Source organism: Syngnathus leptorhynchus, chromosome 19 (assembly GCF_054491065.1).
Source record: "Syngnathus leptorhynchus isolate UIUO chromosome 19, UIUO_Slep, whole genome shotgun sequence".
NCBI classification, from domain to species: domain Eukaryota; kingdom Metazoa; phylum Chordata; class Actinopteri; order Syngnathiformes; family Syngnathidae; genus Syngnathus; species Syngnathus leptorhynchus.
The window spans coordinates 5,574,612-5,593,125 of NC_141213.1; the positions used below are offsets into that span (position 1 = coordinate 5,574,612).

At 42.2% G+C, this 18,514-nt stretch overlaps 3 protein-coding genes across 7 annotated transcripts; 1 reads left to right on the top strand and 2 right to left on the bottom strand.

The window, feature by feature from the left end:
- Positions 1–93: 93 nt before the first annotated feature.
- bco1 (beta-carotene oxygenase 1) lies at positions 94–3,522 on the bottom strand. 2 transcript variants are annotated; one of them, XM_085939180.1, is made up of 11 exons: positions 3,447–3,522; positions 3,224–3,352; positions 3,004–3,133; positions 2,708–2,855; positions 2,480–2,630; positions 2,096–2,316; positions 1,767–2,024; positions 1,597–1,702; positions 1,424–1,518; positions 502–613; positions 94–372 (listed from the first exon to the last, which is right to left on the bottom strand). In XM_085939180.1, the coding sequence occupies exons 1-11, from the start codon at positions 3,502–3,504 to the stop codon at positions 218–220; spliced, it is 1,563 nt and encodes a 520-aa protein (XP_085795306.1). In that variant the 5' UTR covers positions 3,505–3,522; the 3' UTR covers positions 94–217. The 2 variants fall into 2 exon arrangements, with proteins under 2 accessions (XP_085795306.1, XP_085795307.1); XM_085939181.1 differs by having other exon boundaries at positions 1,424–1,702.
- A 259-nt stretch (positions 3,523–3,781) lies between these two features.
- Positions 3,782–13,838, bottom strand: ppp1r16a (protein phosphatase 1, regulatory subunit 16A). Of its 4 annotated transcripts, XM_085939676.1 has the most exons (13): positions 13,757–13,838; positions 12,319–12,514; positions 9,280–9,443; positions 8,513–9,220; positions 8,170–8,240; positions 7,578–7,723; positions 7,344–7,447; positions 7,127–7,251; positions 6,874–6,999; positions 6,725–6,800; positions 6,517–6,646; positions 6,283–6,436; positions 3,782–5,468 (listed from the first exon to the last, which is right to left on the bottom strand). In XM_085939676.1, exons 4-13 carry the CDS (start codon positions 8,754–8,756, stop codon positions 4,956–4,958), a joined length of 1,689 nt encoding a protein of 562 aa, XP_085795802.1. In that variant the 5' UTR covers positions 8,757–9,220; positions 9,280–9,443; positions 12,319–12,514; positions 13,757–13,838; the 3' UTR covers positions 3,782–4,955. The 4 variants fall into 4 exon arrangements, with proteins under 4 accessions (XP_085795802.1, XP_085795803.1, XP_085795804.1 ...); XM_085939677.1 differs by lacking the exon at positions 13,757–13,838 and having other exon boundaries at positions 9,280–9,516; positions 12,319–12,422; XM_085939678.1 differs by lacking the exons at positions 12,319–12,514; positions 13,757–13,838 and adding an exon at positions 11,510–11,998.
- On the top strand, positions 13,658–16,960 carry foxh1 (forkhead box H1). The gene is made up of 4 exons (XM_085939784.1): positions 13,658–13,704; positions 14,695–15,151; positions 15,509–15,613; positions 16,001–16,960. Exons 1-4 carry the CDS (start codon positions 13,658–13,660, stop codon positions 16,958–16,960), a joined length of 1,569 nt encoding a protein of 522 aa, XP_085795910.1.
- The last annotated feature ends 1,554 nt before the right edge of the window (positions 16,961–18,514 follow it).

An 18,514-nucleotide genomic window follows, 5' to 3' on the forward strand; every position in this document is an offset into this window, starting at 1 on the left:
TTGGTCAAAATATGTCATGTGCTTGAATTCTTCCACACAGTATGAATTTCATGGATTTATTTCAATTATTGTATGAGTTTAATATGCATATTTTTCAGTGAATAAAGTGGATATTATACAATGTAAGAAATAACATTTTGAAAAAATCTATATCATCCTTATCACTTTGTCTCGTTGTCCCTACAACAATGGAGTGTAATTGACAAAGAGTAGGCAGCTAATTTCCTTGAGGGATAAAAAATCCATGCATGTCCTTCCGGAGCTCAGCGTTCACGTAACCCCGAGCTACTTCCTTGAATGTTCTGCCATCGAGAACCAAGATGAAGTTCAACTGGTCGGAATTGGTGTTGATCACGGATGTTAAAACCACACCTAGAAAAAAGAAGACAGTGAAGTAAAATATGTGTGTGTGTGGGGATGGGGGGGCAGAATGTCTATATAATTCACCATTTTTTATCCATTGTGAATATTTTAGGGTTGACTTCACATAGTAATTCTTACCATCATCTTCTGACTCGCCATTCGGCCTGGGGACAAATACTGCCTCGGACGGCCAGCAGTTTTCTTCACCCCAGGTCAACAATTGCTTGGTATCTGTGTCAAATTTGGAAACCTAGACCAAAAAGATCAGATGAACACATTTGGACTTAATTCACAATTCATTACAAACATGTAAAGTTAACCTTGATTTAAGAGTTTTAGCATTGTAGAAAGTTATCGTTTCACCTTTGAATAGTTGCAGGCTACACGTTTGCCTTTGCGGTATATGGATAAGAGTTATAAAGTCGAATTCTTAGAAGACACCAATTGGAATAGATGATCCAGCGATAAGATTTGCATACATTTAATGACCAAAAACGTGGATGTTGATAAGGAACCATTTACCACAATTAAGCAATTATGTTATCTGGATTTATGACATGAATTATCATTATGAAGATGTATATTGTTACATGAATGAACTTGGATGACAAGGATGTTGGTCGGAAGAATAAACATCTTCCTGTTGACAGGAAGTAGACGAGTGCATGTGCGAGTTTCCTCTGGTTGACGTCAGAGAAGTGATTGGGGCATTCACTTAGAATCAAGGGAAGCTCTTTAAAGTATAGTTTCTGTACTCCTCAAGCCTAATGGACTTCCTTTCTTCCCATTGTTTGTGTTCGCTCTGTGCTTAACGTTACCAAATGAAGACCACCCATGGGTATCGTAAGCAAGGCCAAGGGGGTTGCGTTTTGTTTGAACAGCTTCTAAGTCAATATTTAATAGTTTCCCCCCACCTTGTGCTTTTGTCATTTATGCTATTTGGGAAGAAAAAAAAACAAGGTTGCTGCGAACAACACCTTTCCTTACTTTTAAAACTTTGCCCTTGTCAAGTCAAAGTCATTTTTTTGTTATCGTAAACATTTTTTTTTTTTTTTTTTACCTCTTTTGAAAGCGCCGATTCCTCAACGCAGTTGCAATACACAAAGCGATGTTTCTTGCTGTTGAACTCGTAATTAATTCGCGGCAGTTCAATCCCTGATGAGGGTGAAAAAAAAAAAAAGTGATTGCAAAACACAACAAATAGTAAGGTGCTAAGACCAGCATGACGTTTACCTTCACGGAGAACCTCTGCTTTGCATGTTAGTTTGCCTTCTTTTTCTTTCACTGCTGTGGCTGTGGTGCAGGTCAATTTGACCAGGTTCTCTCCGATTGCCGCGCCCTGCACACCAGTACAACTTAATCCTCTTTGGAATCAAAGAAACATTTTCACGTCTTCCTCCCACCTTGTTTGGTTGAACAGGAAGAGCAAATCTCCTGTAGCTTGGTTGGGAGTAGGTTTTCTCATGCGGACCTGGCTTTTCATTCAGTTTGCTCAGGTAAAACATCTCATAAAGGCCATTGTCCTTGTAGGCGATGACATCAAATACCACGCAACCGTCGACCTCGAAAGCATTCACGTGATGGTAGACGACCATAGCTTCAGTGTAGTACTTGGTCTCCACCACTTTGCCGGTCTTTCTGTCGATCAGGTGGATCAAAGTCTGAAGGGAATCAATTAGATTTTGAGAATCTTTTGGATGTTCAGTGGTGCTAAATGAAAGGCAGCGCTTACATTGTCTTCTGGACAGAACTTCAGGCAGCTAGCCCAGTTGACTCCTCTCATGTAGGCGGTGGCCATTTTGACAATGTCCAATTTGAAAGGTTGCTCGATGAAGATGAAGTAGTTGTCCGTCATGCCGAAGCTGTGGTAGTAGCTTGGCGACAGGAGGGAACGGCAGGGCACTGAGCAGATCACCTCCGCATTTTCCAAAGCGGGGACTTTCTTGTCTTTGTCTGTGAGGTTTGAAAAGAATCAGGAGCAATTTTTTTTTTTTTTTTTTTTGCTGCTACGTTTTCAAATGTGAGTCACTGCCATAACACATTTTTTTGTGTGTTTGAAGTGCATGCATATGTCATTTGGACCGCAGATAAGGATTGTAAGGAGGACATCATTTACCTTTCTGAGAAACAGCGGGGACTTTGAACAGCAGATATTTTGTCTTGCCCTTTTCAGCTATACAAGTACCCATGTTGTAAGCGTTACCCTCTTTGTCGTAGTGTGGATGAGACGTAGCCAAATTCACAGGGACAAACTTCATGTAGTCCACCTGAGTGGGAAAAAAAAAAAAACATCCACCTCATGAAAACTATCACTTTTTATTATCTTGAGACAGATGAGCCTTACCTTATCTTGAGTTTCCAGGGTGACAGGGTCAATTTTACGAATGTAATTGGTTTCTGAAGTAGCAAAATAATCTTGACCATATTTGATAAAATTGCTGGCGCCGTTGTCAGTGAAGTCAGGCACCGTGTGATTGATTAAGGTAATTGCCCTTGGAAGAAATAAAAACCAAAGTCAACAATAATGGATTTACCCTAGGAGTCGTTTTGATCTATAGCCTTCATTATATCATATTCTTCTATTATATTCATGATTATATTTTTCAAATTGTTGCCGCTTGGACAAAGAACAATGCTTACTTGACAATAAAGTTTTTGCTCGGGTCAGGATAAGCCATTGTTCCCATTTCTGACACAACAATCCGGTTGGACTCCATGTTGGATTTGTAGGTGTCACTTCTCAGGAACCTACTTCTGTGGGTCACTTCACCTGTGACAGTCAAGCAACAACAACAACAACAACACAAAACAGTTTGAATTTAATACTCATTGAAAACACAAAGTACACTCAGAAACCCACCATCCTTAAAGGAGAAGCTGTACATTATGGACATGCCATCAAACCAGTGGTCATAAGTGGTATCTCCAACGGAGAAGATCCCAGGACCATTGCGTAGCAATGTGCCTTGCAACCAAGAGGGGATGTTCCCTAAAAAAAAGGTAAAACAAGAAAATAATCATCAAATAAAAATGTATCAAAAAAAAATTAAAACCAATTAATTGAAAAAAAAAAAAGAAACTACCTTTCACATCTGCTTTAAGAGGCTCTGGCCGTTCTGTTGCATTTTTGGAAAAGTCCATGTTGACTGAGGTTGCACGTCAAGCTGTCTGTCAGAATAAATGGACCAACATGCAAACCACTCCTTTTAAGATCTTTGCAAGGGGAGGGGCAAGAGGACAAGAGTTATCTAATCTTCAAGTGGGAATAGAAGCGTTCAAATGCTCTACTTAATTTATGATAATGAAGTTCGAAGAAGTTTGATTTACATGAAAACCGATGGAGCCGATTTAATATTTTACAGTATGGTTTCACAAGTGTTATCTGCACATTGTTGTTGAACTTTTACATGCGCTTCAAATAACCTCAGAACAAATTTATGAGTCACGTCCAATTTCTTAGATTACGGAAAGATGGAACGCAAACATGGAAGATAATCATCTAGTCGCGAGATAATAGTCTTCAATGGGGGATAAAGTCTTGGTTATCATGTTTCATAATCAAATATTGGTTTCAAGATTAGGACAGTAGAGTACAGTTAAGGTCAAAGCCTCCATGTGATGAAAATGCAAGCAAAACGCACATTACTTTAATTCGAATACTGCTGATAAATGTCAACATTAAAACACGTTCTTTGTTGACGTTTTAGGGTCGGAATTGTGTCGTGATGTGTGGTTGCTGTCATAATGTGTTTGGGTCACCTAAGTGGAAAATGCCGACTACTTCAAATAAGCGTTCTTACCATTAGAGAGTGGAGCGAATGGAGCTGGAAAGTATTTTTGGTTCTCGAGCTTGTAGACCGATATGTGAGCTACAAAAAAAAAAGTACAGAATACAAAATACAATTCAAATTGATGTAATAAATGTATAGTTTTTGGCAGTGTGTCAAGCACATCATTGAGAATGATATGTGTGAAATCTGAGTATTAAATGTGGAGCTTGCCTAGGATTTTTTCCCACTGTGAACTTGGATGACATTTGCACATGCCGTAGATAAGCCAGACAACCTTTGATACAACAACGTCATCAATACAAACCGGCTCATACAGTGCAGGCACGAGAAAAGTAAGCTTGTTATTAATTTTCAGCCAGTTGTCAATTGACCGTTGCAGTACATTTCCGGTATTGTTAAGTTTTTCCTCACATATTTTGTCGGAAATGTTAAGAAAATAGGATTATTGGGGGAAACAATGACTAAAGGATGAGTTGAGTGAATTAGGTGTGGATTTAATTAAAAATCAACTCATATTTTTCAGAAAGACCATTTACAAACCTCACCATTAGAAATATTAACATAAAGCCTTTAGTAGGATTCAAAAATGGAAAAAACATATGGAAGGTCACAGTTTACAGAGGACTGAAGAGATGGAAAAAAAAAAAAAAAGTGGATCATGCTGTGAAATCATCAGGTGAGAGGAATGAATAAGGATAACACTTGTGAGCGCTGTGGCATGCGGCCTAAATGCAGACACGCAGAAAGAATGTTGGAGTGTTAAAAAAAAAAAAAAAAAAAAAATGTCCATCTTTTCTGTCCCTACATGAGTCTACAGCAAGGCTCCTTGTTGGTAGACTGGTCCTCCTCGGGAGCTCGCAGTTTTAGTAAAGGAGGATCTCCACTGGCTGGTGTGAAGAACACCTGGCTGGAGGACGCTACTGCGTCGGTGCCGTGCGGCCCCACGGGGACCGCCTGCTGCGTCACCTCGGACGCAGCGACCGAGGGGGTCTCCTCTTCTATGGGTGGGGTCAAAGGCGGCGGAGGCGCAGGGTACTTATTAAGCTTGGCGGCCGCCCGTTGGCGTTTCAGGTCGGCCAACGTCTGGTGAGATTTTTCCCGGGTCATGCTGTCCGAGCCTTCTTCCGCTACAGGCCCCGATGTTTTGTTGAGATGGTAGGAGGCGCTACGGTCCATGCGACCTCCTCCGCTCCATTGCTCTCCAGGCACAGAAGAGGCCAGAGAAACCGATGTCCCTCCGTTGCCAAGGCTTGACACGCTATTGCCGACAGTTGCGTTCGGCTCATCGGCATGTGACGAGGCTTCACCTCCGGCCTGAATGGAAAGAAGAAAGAAATCCGTTCTTGGACATTTTTATGTGCAGGCAACATATGGCTCTGTTCTTTAATTCGGAATCAACCAATAATATTTCTTCGTTTTTAGTGTCTCCACCCTCTGAAATTGGTTACTTAATTGATTAAAATATTTGTTTTCATCTTCTTGCTTCATTTCTTTCATGTAAATAAAAGACTGTACCTCACGTGGTATCTACAAGGTGAAGGTTTTTTCCAAGTTCTCCACGTTCTTATTTCTCAACAAAAAGGTCAAAGTCTGGTGTCCCATTTTCGTTTTTTTCCACTTGTTTCTTTTGCTTGAGCAACGCAGTAAGAAATTGTTGAAATAATTGTTCAGAATATGAGTAGTCCTTGAATTACATATTTGATGGAAGGTGGGGAAAAAAAAATATCAATCTCCATCCATCCATTTTCTATGTTAGCTTTTTTCATTATTTTTGCAGGAGGCTATCAATGCTGATTGTGCAAAAAGCTTATCAGACAATTGCTGAGAGCACGTTCACACCTACATGCACAATTTACTCTTCAGTTACCCTAACATGTATTTGTTTGAAAGTATTGTATCTATAAATACCTATTGCACTTTTTGCACAAACAATATACAAAGTACACACAATAAGCAACTTTGCCACAGAATTCACAAGCTGTTTAAAATCAATGAGTTTGACTGTTTGAACTTAAAGGGCACAAGTAAGAAATAAAAATAATAGTAAGAACTAATATAAACGAAATATCTGAAAGCAAGCAATGCAGATTGGAGGCCTTTTAATTTCTTTCACTTGAAAAGAACTCACATGCTGATGCAGCTCATTGTCAGTCAGACGGTCGTCATCGTCATCTTGCGCTTCGGACTGGAAGCCTCTCTCCTGCCACACCACGGCCTCTTTGTGATGCTCCCGCCTGTACAGGCTGGAGCGTTCGTTCACACTGACACGACGCACCACTTTCCTGTCCAGACAAATCAGACGGAAACTTACGTTACTTTTTTTCCTTGACCACCATTGGGAAAGCCTCACATTCAATTTTACCCTCTGCTGCCGGTACTAGAAGCTCGTTTTTGCAAGGTGCCTTTGTGACGGTCCTGGCTCTTCATGATGGCATCATGTTTGTGCTTGAGGTCCATTAGTTTGGCTCTGACCTCCTCATCCATGCATACATCTTTAAAAACATTCACATTGTATTATTATGAAAATGTCAAGGCTGGAGGGTTTTACATTTAACAACAACAAAACATGCCCAGGGGAGTCTCATCCAGGACAGACTTTGAGTCTAAGCTGGCTTCGTGGCCCACTAGCAGCTCCACCATTTGGATCTATGAAGCATACACAAACATTATTTGTGTATTTCTTGTCAGCTTATGACGTTTGAAAGCCTGCAGTACTGACTTGTCCCCAGCAGGAGGCAGCGTGCAATGGCGTCCACCCATCACAGTCTTTTATCTCCACCTGAGCCTTGTGCTCCAGCAGGAGCTCGGCCGCAGAAAGGTATCCATTGGCAGATGCGATATGCAGCTAAAATACATGACACGCCATCATTAATATCGACCACTTTGATTTTTTTTTTTTAATTTGTTTGAAGTTAATTCATCATAAAATGGAGAAGTGAGCTTTGGAGTAACAACAGAAGAACAATTCTTACCAGCGCGGTTCCGTTATCATCCTGACTGTTTAAGTCGGCTCCGTTGTGAACTAGAGCTCGGATGTCAGCGAGCATCACCGCCTCTTTAGCGCCTCGGCATTCATCGATGCGGGTCTGCGTTATTCCTGCGCAAATAAAACTTCTTGACTTTCCTGCTCACTGATGCTTTCAGCACCCAGTTCAAATATGGACACGTTATTTGACCAATCTCTCTGACCCTGTTCAGCCATGATCATCTCCAGGAGCTCAAGAGTGGCTTCATCCTCGCAGAGGTCATAGGGCATGTTTCCATCTGCGTTGACGGCCATCAGGTCGGCTCCACTGCACGGACAAAATGGAAGAAAGATGGATGACAGTGAAACTGGCTGAGTCCTCAACCTTTTCCTAAAGTGTCAAGAAATAAACCTGAAGCCTTATTGGCATTGTTAAAGCTAATTTTGGGTTAACTCACGCCTGAATAAGAAGCTGCACCAGCCCAGTGTGCCCACAGGTGGCAGCAGCGTGCAGCGGTGTCCACAGCTCACTGTCACAGGCATTGACACTTGCGCCGGCGTCCAGCAGGCACTGCACCACGCCCACAAAGTCATCAATGCAGCACTGGCAGCATAGGACAGAGGAAAATTGTTGACGCAAAATGAAATGAAACGTTTTGGGTGCGTGCGGAAGAGCAAATATTTTAAGGCGGGAACATAGAAAGAAGAAGTGTGCTTCTCGCTGACAAGCACATCTGACAAAAGAGTATTTTTATGACCTTGCCTTTGGAATCTTACTGGAATCAGCATAAAGAATGTTCACTTTAAACTAAAACTCTGGGAAGGAGTCACACTGCTTGTTTAGAGAAGATAAGTGAAGGCTTAGACAAAATAAATAAAAAAAACTCACTCATACTGAGGAGCAGATAAAGAGCATTTTTTAAGGCCACTTGCAAATTGTTTAACTGTTCAACCTTCAGAAAAAAAAACAAAAAAAAAAACGTGTGGGCTGTGATAATCCATACCAATTTAGCTTGTTAGTTCATATTGAACTATTCAGACTGCACTTACTTGATGGAGGGCGGTCAGTCCGTCTTCATTGACCAGATCAGGGCTCACGCCACTGTTGAGAAGCTCCCTCACTAGATAATAGACACAACATTGCAAAAATGTTGCTTCCTACAACAAACTAAGCTAACAATGAACTTAAAAGATTTGTCTCTATTCTTAGCCTTGATCCTGACAAAGAACAGTCAGTGTTAATTATACATGATACATGAACGTCTTCCTTTTTCTTTTACTCATCCCCATGATTGATTTACAACTCAGGTTTTGCATAATACAAATAAGTGAAGATCTGTTTTCACATGTCATTGACCAGAGTTGGAAAGAATATTGCACGCAACTTATTTACCTTCATCCAGGTCATTGCGTGCGGCCGCATCGAGAAGAGTGATGGCGCTGGGGAAGGTGACTTTCCTTGTGCGCTTCTTTTTATCCGCTTTGGCTTTAGAGCCTCGTGCCGCATCCTTCTCCATTTGGGTCCATGCCTTCAGTTGTTGAGCACGCCGCCTTTGGGCTTGTCTGAGACGTTCTGTGGCAGTCAGACGGCCGATGGTGGACATCTCAGCGAGCAACTCGCCGTGCTCCGCGGCCATAATGCCACAACACTCAATATTTCTGCTTTTTTACAATTTAACTGTTGTGTAATTCAAAAGAGGTTTCTTGCATAGGTGCAGAAATGCACTTATGTAGTGGAATCAGATGACAAATATCTCCGTGGTTGCAGAAAGAAGCAACACATAGAATGACTGCAGTGTCTCTTTCCCATGTTTCAAACTGGAACTTCTATCTGGCCAAGAAAAATGAAAAATGCATCAAAAAAACAAAAACAGTCCAACCGAGCATTGTCGCCAATAGTCAGTCCTCCTCTTCGTGCCATCGGTGTGACACTTGGCCAATAATCCAATGTTGATTTTCAATTTCTTAAGTAAATGTTCCTTATGTTCAAGACTTGGAATTGGTGGTGACCGCTGATTATTCACAAATCACCATCATTGTATCTGGATAAGATTCTGGCCGGGCCTCCAGGGGAACCGCGTTGGACACCTTCCGGCTGCAACTGCGGGAAGGGACAATTCATTTAATTGGCATGTTACAGTACAATGTACAAGCACTTACTAATTTTAACTCCCTCCTCTCTCCCGAAAGAAACCCGAGACGGTGTGGGACTCTTGTCATCAATGATTGACGCGCCTTGCGGCCCAACGCGCACTTTGCAATCCTCGTGCGTAAACAGCAGGTAAGACTTGAGGAGGTGTGGACAGATGTGAGGTAGACTCAACCTGGTTTAGGAATTGAGACAAGGCACGTCACAGCCTGGCACGCAAGTTCTCATCAGTGGGCGACGTCTGTGGCCTACACACACACACACACACACACACACACACACACACACACACACTTGGCTCTTTCTCAGCTACTCATATATTATTTAGACGCGGGGCTGTGAGCTCCGAGAGGAAGGTCAACACGAGGCACTCGGCGAGATAGAGAGTGATTGGCTAGGACCTTGGCATGACACAAATGTTTGTCATTTCCAACATACTATTTTAAGTGTCTCGCCCTGTTTCTACAATATAAGGATTTCCTTAGATTGAGGCAACAGTTTAGCACTCCAGCAATAACACCGAATGTTTGGTTTTTTTCCATTTATAATGTTTGCGCTCTTCAGACAGATCCTTTAAGTGTCAGCATTGCCAAAGTCAGACTGAGAGGAAAACTATACGCCAATGAAACACAACATGTCTATTGAAAGGAGATTTGAAGGATTGGAGGAACAAGGAAAATCCCCACGGGAACGTTATTTGCAGTATTAGTGGTAATTCCTGACACAATTTAAAACTGAAAGGGGGGGGGACACATTCATAGTGTGTTTTCCGTCTAAATATCATTTGGTAAGTCAAACAAGGTGAAGTCAGTCAAGGAATTCAAGAATCTCCCTGATAAGAGACTAATTACGCTTCCAAAAGCGTGCGAGCGGCCTGAGGCCTAACTTTTCTATTTGATAGCATTGAAGCCCACTGCGGCTGATCATGCTTGTTGATACGCGGGCTATAGTAGACCACTTATCAGTGTTGGTGTTTGATGGATCACTGCTTGGCTTGAAAAGTTGACAATAGTAATTAGGCCTATCGAGGGTTTTGAATTTTACATTGTGGTTAACATACAGGTGGAAAAAAAAATGGTTTTACTGGTGGCCTTATGACTTTTTGCACTGACATGAGAAAAAGTAAATCACTGATATACTACAAACTAGTAGTACGGAATGGAACGTCCTCATGGAGAAATATGAACAAATATTTAGCGCTTGGATAAATATTCCTGCGTCAATCTGACATTTGTGGACTTTTCCCAACTCATGACTTAACAGGAAGGGGAGGTGGAGAGCTGCTCTGGAAACATACAAGTGCAATGAATAGAGAGCACTAACATGCTGCTGAAGCATTCATCAAGAGGGCGGGAACTAAAGTGGCAGGGACAAAGGCCCTGTTTAAATCCCAGGTTGGCTCAGGCTTTGAATGTGGCAACATTTGGAAGTAGGCAGGTGGTTGGTTCATTATGAAATGGCGTGGCACGGTCATTGTGTACTGCAGCAGCAACAAAGCGGACTTCAGTGCGGATGATTCTTGAATGACCCGCTGGCGGATGCCAAGTGAGCTAATCGGCTTACCAAATAATCACACAATCATGATTTAGTGAGTCAGCAGCATGGGCTAAAGGTTTACCTCATGTCATTGTAACGGTTTCAAAAGAAAGAAAGAATAATAGGACATGGAAATATGAGGAGAAAATATGTTGAGGAGTCAACTTGAGCGCTCCTAAACAGGAAGTGGCTTCGTCTTACTAATACAAAGGATGATACGCAGATTTATTCGCCGATCTAAAAAAAAGAGCATTTAGATTTTGCCTGTCAAAATATATCACAGGAATAAAAATTGGATTTCAAATGATTGAACATTTTTCAGGCAATTAAAGTGAAATTGGATCATAAAAAAAAAAAAAAAAAATACTTTTTCCACCATTAGTGTCAGCTACAACTTGTACAACTCAATAGAATAATTAAATTAATACATTTCCATAGTGGAAGTAAAGTAGTGCAATATTGCTATCTTAAACCTTCAATAAAAACGAGTCACAAAAAATATTGTTCATGAGAAGTACAACATACAATCAAAGTCGACCAAGGTCCACTAACTTCAATGCAATGATGAAATATCCTGACCTTTACTCGATTTTCTTCAAGGTCTGACACCATAAAATACTGTCTGTATGCTTGTGTGTGTCACTTCATTTGTATACTAGCACTGAAATAGGCAAATGTTTGATTCTATGTATGTTCTGTACTTACCTGAACAAGAATGGGTAGTGTACATATTATCATCTTGCAGGACTGGATAGACAAGAATGCAAACATTGATTATGTTTAACATAATAATAATCATGTTTGTGCGCAAGGGCCTCTGTCGCCACTTTCGAGTGACACACCCAATTCAAACAGAGCACTTTTAAAACCTAAGGCAAAATATTCAAATCTGGGATCCAGGTTGGAGAAGAGAGATCTCGGTTGAATCATTTTTCATTCATGTGAAAACCTTAAGATGCCAGTTTCTTGCAAGTGGCTTCTCCTTCTTGAAATTTGAATAATAAAATAAAATTCGTGCAGTTACTGTGTTAGCCAATATTAAACTGCAGCGGTGTAATTAGATTTGATTATGATTACAAAAACGTTACACTATTGTATTGATCATAAATTAGTGCATGGATTAAAATATAAATGGATTTGCCGTAGCTCCATACAACGGATGGAAGTAGCAGAATTGCTAAAGTAGCCTCAACAGGTGCTCATCGGACAGGTAAACCTGACGCTTTGCTATTAATCCAACGAGACCACCAGCGAACCATCCAATGTGCATTCTGTGGTTTCCCTTGGTCAACTTGAAATGACCACAGGGTTTTACAAAATAAATAAAAAAAAAAAAAGCATTCATTCATTATTCTTCTGCCACGTTAGCAGCCACGAGACGCAGGTTAGTTAGCAGCGTTTTTCAGCAGCGACGTCGCGCACAGGTAGCGGGGACGTAACGTAATACATAAACGCACAGTCAACTTTTCAAAAGCAAAACAGACAATGGAAAAACCACATCGAATGTCTCTTACCTGCACTGTTGAATGCACAAGAGGAGGAGGGTTAGGGCTCCTGCTCCTACTCCTGCTCCTGCTCCTGCGGGAAGTTCTCCGAGTCAGCTGCTGCTCCAGCCACGGCCAGCCCCTCCCTCCAGGGAAATGCTTCACCATAACAACCGGACCTGTAACCTTTCCTCCTGCTGACTACCTCCGCTAGAGGGCGCCAAACCTTGCATACGACAACAACAGCAACATCAGCAACAATAATAATAATGATAATAATCATAATAATAATGTGCATCTCAATAAATGTGCGTAACGTGAGCTTTATTCTGTTCTGTGTACATAGTATCAACAATGTGAAAGCAGAATTAAAATCCTTTCCTAGAGCAACAGCGCTATCTTGTGGTGAAAGTACCACAATGCTATTACTTCATTAAACAATTAGTTTGTCATTTTTAAGACTTTTAAGACTGTCTTTCCGAGAAATGGGAAGCTTTTGAAATTCATAAATTTCGTTCTACCATTTTATTTTAATATAGTGGTTTGGTCTGTGACCCAATTTTGAACACTAATTGGGTTGTTTTTGTTTGTATAAAAAGTTTGAGACCTACTGAAGTAGAGCAAAGGAAATACAACTTTGCATGAAAAAAAGTCAAAGTTAGATGGAATTTGGGCCTAACCCATTTCCACACATGCAGAAGTAATGAGAAACGTCTCTGCCACTGAAGGCCTTCAGTTCATTTGTCATTTTGGGATGAGCAGGATGCGTCCCTGGGCAGCTTTAAGGGGATTTGTCCAGACACAATCAGTGAACAGGGTTGTTCTAGAATGAACGCTTTCCCATTCATATGGTTTGCCATTCTTCTCAGCCATAGCTCACTAATCCAGGCCAAACCCATTAGACGACACTCCAGCACACAGGAAGAGATAGATTGACAGTTTGTATTTAAATCACTGAGCACTTCACTATGCATGCAAATTGCTTCCAAACATTGTGCACACGGAATGAGTGCTGGGGGTTGCCTGCACATGTTTGAGTTCAATCTTACACAAAAAGCTGTGCATCAAATCCTTTGCATGAGTATCAAATGCATTTGGGGGGTGGGGGGGCATTCGAAGGGATTATGGTAATTATAACGCTGCACAATATTCAAATACCAAATTGAAACCACTAGAGGGAGACACACTTTTTGTTTCTGGATTCACTAAATCAGAAAGTTGTGTCAGGAAGTACGTCATGAAAAATCTTAATTGTGAAATGAATTTAAGCAGCAATCATTTAGTAAGACCTATTGTGAATTGAAGTTAAAAAAAAAGAAGGAAAAAATGGAAATGAATCTATTTTGGGTGTTTTGCAAATAACTACAAAATGGTTCTTGTCCAAGGTGTGAATGTCCTGCCCAGTCTTCGCATCATGTCAGCCCCATATGATGTTGAATGCCCCCCCCCCCCCCGAATCTATACTCACATGCTAAGCAGCTTCTCTTTTTGGGGAAGGATGCTTCTGCTCGTCATCTTGCCAACGGGGTTTCTCCTAATCCAACTTGTTTTCACTGTCTTGCTGGGAAGCAAGAGTTGGCACATTAGCACCACATTAATTGGAACAAAAGACGTGCATTCCCGAAACTCTCCACTTTCTGGGGTGAATGACATCCAGAGAAGTCCAACTGTGAGCAACATCGCTGGAATCTGCGTGCAAGTTTTTGTGTTCAAATTTTGCATTTGATGATCAATTTAAAAAAAAAGCAATGTACTTTATTGAATGAGCGCTCTGAACTGAATTGAATTGCAAAGAGTCAAAAACAATCTTAGATGGCAAATGCTTTTAAAAATAGTAACATTTAGCGGACCATTTGTATATTGCCGAGAAGAAGTTGTTGATTGCATGTAAGGATCAATCGAAGTCACTTGAAACCCAGTTCCCATTGCTCCTTCATTTTCCAATTTCACTTAATACTGATCAACGATTGTAATTTATTGGTGATATAATTAAATGTTGATATTTCATCATCATGATTTTTGTATCTTCTCTGCCAAACAGTCGTGCGTATTTACGCACATTATTTATACGCACCGGAGCAAACGCCGCATCAGTGCATTAAAGTGGGAAATTGATAGTATCATAAAGGTAATTTACAGGTTTAGTGGCATATCCACAAGTCCCTCCCCAGCCCCCCCGTGGTGATCAGTCATCCTGCTCTCAGATAACGCGTCATTCTCTTCTCGATTACGCAGCGGGATTTACATGAAACTGTTAATTGTTTGCTCTTCAAATAGTCCGCCTGGAGCCAGCAGTCTGCCACAAGTTAAGGACCGACTCTTTGAGCGCCCACCCCCAACCCCCCACTCTACCTCTCCGTCCTCCTGTCTGAACGTGCTGGAAGCATCAGCATGACAAAACATTAGTCCGGGGCACAACCTGATGGCACCACCCGCTCTCTCTCACCTCCGAAACCACCAGCTCGATTTGAACTGGGATGCGCAGCCTAGTTATCCGCCTGGCCACGTTGCGTGGAGCTCCGCAGCTCGCCACTGGAGTAACCAGCATTCGGCCCAGATGGTCCCCCGGTACCCGCCACCGAGCTTCGAGACGCCCGCAGTGGCGCACCCGCAGGAGCACATTAGCGGTGCATTCATGGATAAACTTGGAGAAGCAGAACCGTCGCAAGGAAACGCTCAGGGTGCTGACCCCAAACTAAAAGCCGCTACCCGGGATGCGTGGAGCGGTGACCGGGGGACAACCGGTGCAAGAGGCGCTAAGAAGAAAAATTACCAGCGGTACCCCAAACCACCATACTCGTACCTTGCAATGATTGCCATGGTGATTCAACGCTCTCCAGAGAAGAAGCTGACGTTATCTGAGGTAAAGTGGAATATAAAACATACATGTGTTTTACGCACGGAGCTGTTTGACTTTAACAAGCAAATAACTCTGAGGGTACAATAAAAGTAGACATTTCTTGAAGAAAGCTGCTGATACTACAAATGTACTGTCAATATTAGGAAGAAAACAGTAAAGGTTGTTGACACTTGAGTGACTTCCAGCCATGCCATTATTGGCTTTGCTGTGATAAGCAAGCACTGCAGTGCAACCAGATGCTGATATTTATCACAAGTTTGATTAGATACAGGACAGGACATCAACATCTCCAATTGAAATCAAACCAAAATGTCATATCTCCAACTTGCAGTGATTCATGTTTTGATGGCCTGATTTCAGATTCTGAAGGAGATCAGTACCCTCTTTCCATTCTTCAAGGGGAGCTACAAAGGCTGGAGGGATTCTGTGCGACACAACCTTTCTTCATACAACTGTTTTGTTAAGGTTTGTATACTAAAATATATATAGGGATTGTGAAAGTTCACGTTTAGGACTATGATTCCAAATGCAAACCATTTGGATATGATAATGGATGGAAGGAGAAATTAGCGACGTTAGAATGATGTCAATTTGATTGACATATGGGCAAATAAGCTCGATCAAATGTTTCTAAAACACACACAGAATTGTTATCTTGAGTTTGAATAACTTGGGGCAAAACTGCTTGTATGCAGTCCTTCTATTTGCAAATGTCTACTCCTTGCGACAATACTCTGATCGTCTGAAACCAGTTTGAAGCTTCTATTTGCGGTAAATGTGAAAGTGGCTCACAGCCCGACCGGATTTGTCAGGTCTGAATATTCATTCTCCATTCATACCTCCACACCACAGGTGTTAAAAGATCCCAGCAAGCCTCAGGGCAAAGGTAACTTCTGGGCCGTGGAGCTGAGCTGCGTTCCCATGGAGCTCTTAAAGAGGCAGAACACAGCCGTGTCCCGCCAGGATGAGACCATCTTTGCTCAGGATCTGGCCCCTTACATCTTCCAGGGACACAAGATCGATTTTGAACCACCGCCGCCGCCCACTGACCCCGTGACCACTCTCCCTCCCATGCAGCCCAGTAACCTCTCCCCACCCCAGGACGACTCATTCCGGCCCAAACTGGACTCGTCCTTTGCTATTGACTCTTTGCTCCACAGCCTTCGTCCAAATAGTGGTTCAGAGGTTGCGGACTGCTGGGGCGAGAGTGAGCGCCCCCAGTTATCGCCCCCTCCGCGCCCCCGCTACGCTTCCTCCGCCCGCAGTGCTTCTGCCAGCTCAGCTAGCCCAGCGTCCACCTCCTCTTTTTCTTCAGAGGAAGACTGGAAGTGGGTGTCCCTTCATGGCAAGCGTCTCCCCTCTGATGGTCAAGCAGGGTCAGGTGGTTATGAGGAATACAAACCTCCTGTACATAAGTCAGCACGACGGGATGCTATTGCAGTCCCTTGGGAGCTGCCCACCTCCTATACCAAATACGCCCCACCCAATGCAGTCGCCCCGCCAAGCACGCGGTTCAACAGTGGCTCGCTAATGCCCCTACACGGTGGACTTCCTCTTTACGGCTACGGGAGCTCTCATATGGCGCCGGGTCACTTTCTGGGTCACACGTACTGGCCCATCCTTCCTAGCGGACGGGTTTCCGTCCCACCCACTCCGCTCATGATGGACTTGGACAACATGCTGAAGTCTGTGCCACCAAACAAGAGTGTGTTTGACGCACTCATAGCTCCCAATCAAAACTCCCATCACCAAGCAGCCAGTCAATACTCCCTGCAGAATGGGTTATCCCTAAACCGGTACTCTCAGTACTGACTCCGTGGAGCTATCGCCTCTTTTTTTTACTGTCACTTTATCGCAATGACAAACTGCCTTAAAAGATGCAACCAAAGCATATCGACTTGAATCCTACAAGTAAAACAATTTGCATATTCCCGCATCACATCACCGCACTGCCGGCCTTACGTGGGGAGTTTTTCATTAGCAAGATTGTTTTTATTAGACAGCTGAATGTGTTTTGTACCGACTTTTACGGTTGTTTGAAAGGAACAAGGCAGTAAACGGCGCGTAGAATAAAATCTTGCGGCATTACAAACTCATTACATTTATCCTGCTTTAATAATGCAGTGAAGGCACAGAAGCGCCTGATGAATTGTTTACACTCTATTGCTACATGCGCGGATCACTCAGACTTATAATATGTAGCGGTTGGAATGTCCCTTTAAATATTTCTCAGGTTGGTCGTTCTTTCTTTTTTTAAACTGTTAACCACTACCTCAAGTTTTTATACTGTCGACCATGTAGACTTTGCACAGTGGGTAAATTTGCACTCTTTTGTAGTCACGAGATTGTCTATCAAAACAAAGTATTGAATGTCTACCTGCGTTGGCAGGTGAAATGTTTTTGTTTGTTTAAAAAAAAAAAAATCTGTTAGCCTTAAGGTTGTCTCAGGGGGATTCATTCTGTAAAGAATGTCATGGTGCTAAACAGGTTCTATAATAAAATTATGTTTTAGTACGATTGATTTTTTTTATGTGTTTTGGGCCCTTTTAAACTTTTTCAAACATTTAACAGAGCATTCTGTTAATAGGCTTAAATTAGTCATGTTTGGTGTCACAAACCTCAGCTCTTGCTAGCTTTGAGCTGATAAAACTAAAGGAGATAATTCTGGAAAGGCTCAAAGGGTTGGGGAGGGGGGGATCCAATCTTCATAGTACCACAGATGGAGTTAAGCACAGGAATTGAGATCCATAAACAAGGAAGTTATCTTTGATCAATCGTCCATGGGCTACGAATCGGAATTTGCGGGGAGCAAGAAACCATCTGATTTCCATCCAAAATCCAGCAGCCGTCAACCTCCTGCTGCTTCCTCCGCAGTGGTCGCTATCTCTTTATCAGCAGCCTACGCATGCCAGCACTCCCTTACCATGCGCCCCCCCTCCCCCTGCATCATTCCTCACCCAAAAAAGGGGGAGGGAAACGACACCCCCGCCCACCCCGCCCAACTACAAGACAATGCTGGGCTACACCTCAACAATCACTTGCTAATTTAAATGTACGACTTGGTCCTATTGTGCTTGCTTCCAAGAGTAAGCACCATATTCAATTATTCAAAGATACATCACATTGGAATGTAGGTGGAGATAAAAGAACAGCTGCAAGATTATTTCTCTGCATGACTGTTGATGATACAAAAATGATTCGCCTCAGTTAAAAATCCCAAAAATAAAAGGTATATGTTGGAAGCTTTACTGCAGACCTTAAATAGGATTTTTAAACCCTTGCAAAAGTCAATATATAGTTCAAATGTATTTTGGCGATGTGCAAATGTAATTATGAAAAAATATTTGGTTGAAAATGATAAAAACC

Coding starts and splice junctions, on each gene's coding strand:
- bco1 (XM_085939181.1), bottom strand. CDS start 3,504: ATGGACTTTTCCAAAAATGCAACAGAACGGCCAGAGCCTCTTAAAGCA. Junction 3,134..3,223: donor CAGCTTCTCCTTTAAGGATG/GTGGGTTTCTGA, acceptor TGACTGTCACAG/GTGAAGTGACCCACAGAAGT. Junction 373..501: donor TGGCGAGTCAGAAGATGATG/GTAAGAATTACT, acceptor TCTTTTTTCTAG/GTGTGGTTTTAACATCCGTG.
- ppp1r16a (XM_085939676.1), bottom strand. CDS start 8,756: ATGGCCGCGGAGCACGGCGAGTTGCTCGCTGAGATGTCCACCATCGGC. Junction 7,000..7,126: donor ATGATAACGGAACCGCGCTG/GTAAGAATTGTT, acceptor CATGTATTTTAG/CTGCATATCGCATCTGCCAA. Junction 6,647..6,724: donor CCTGGATGAGACTCCCCTGG/GCATGTTTTGTT, acceptor ATGTTTTTAAAG/ATGTATGCATGGATGAGGAG.
- foxh1 (XM_085939784.1), top strand. CDS start 13,658: ATGGTTCTTGTCCAAGGTGTGAATGTCCTGCCCAGTCTTCGCATCAT. Junction 13,705..14,694: donor CTGCCCAGTCTTCGCATCAT/GTCAGCCCCATA, acceptor ACAAAACATTAG/TCCGGGGCACAACCTGATGG. Junction 15,614..16,000: donor CATACAACTGTTTTGTTAAG/GTTTGTATACTA, acceptor TCCACACCACAG/GTGTTAAAAGATCCCAGCAA.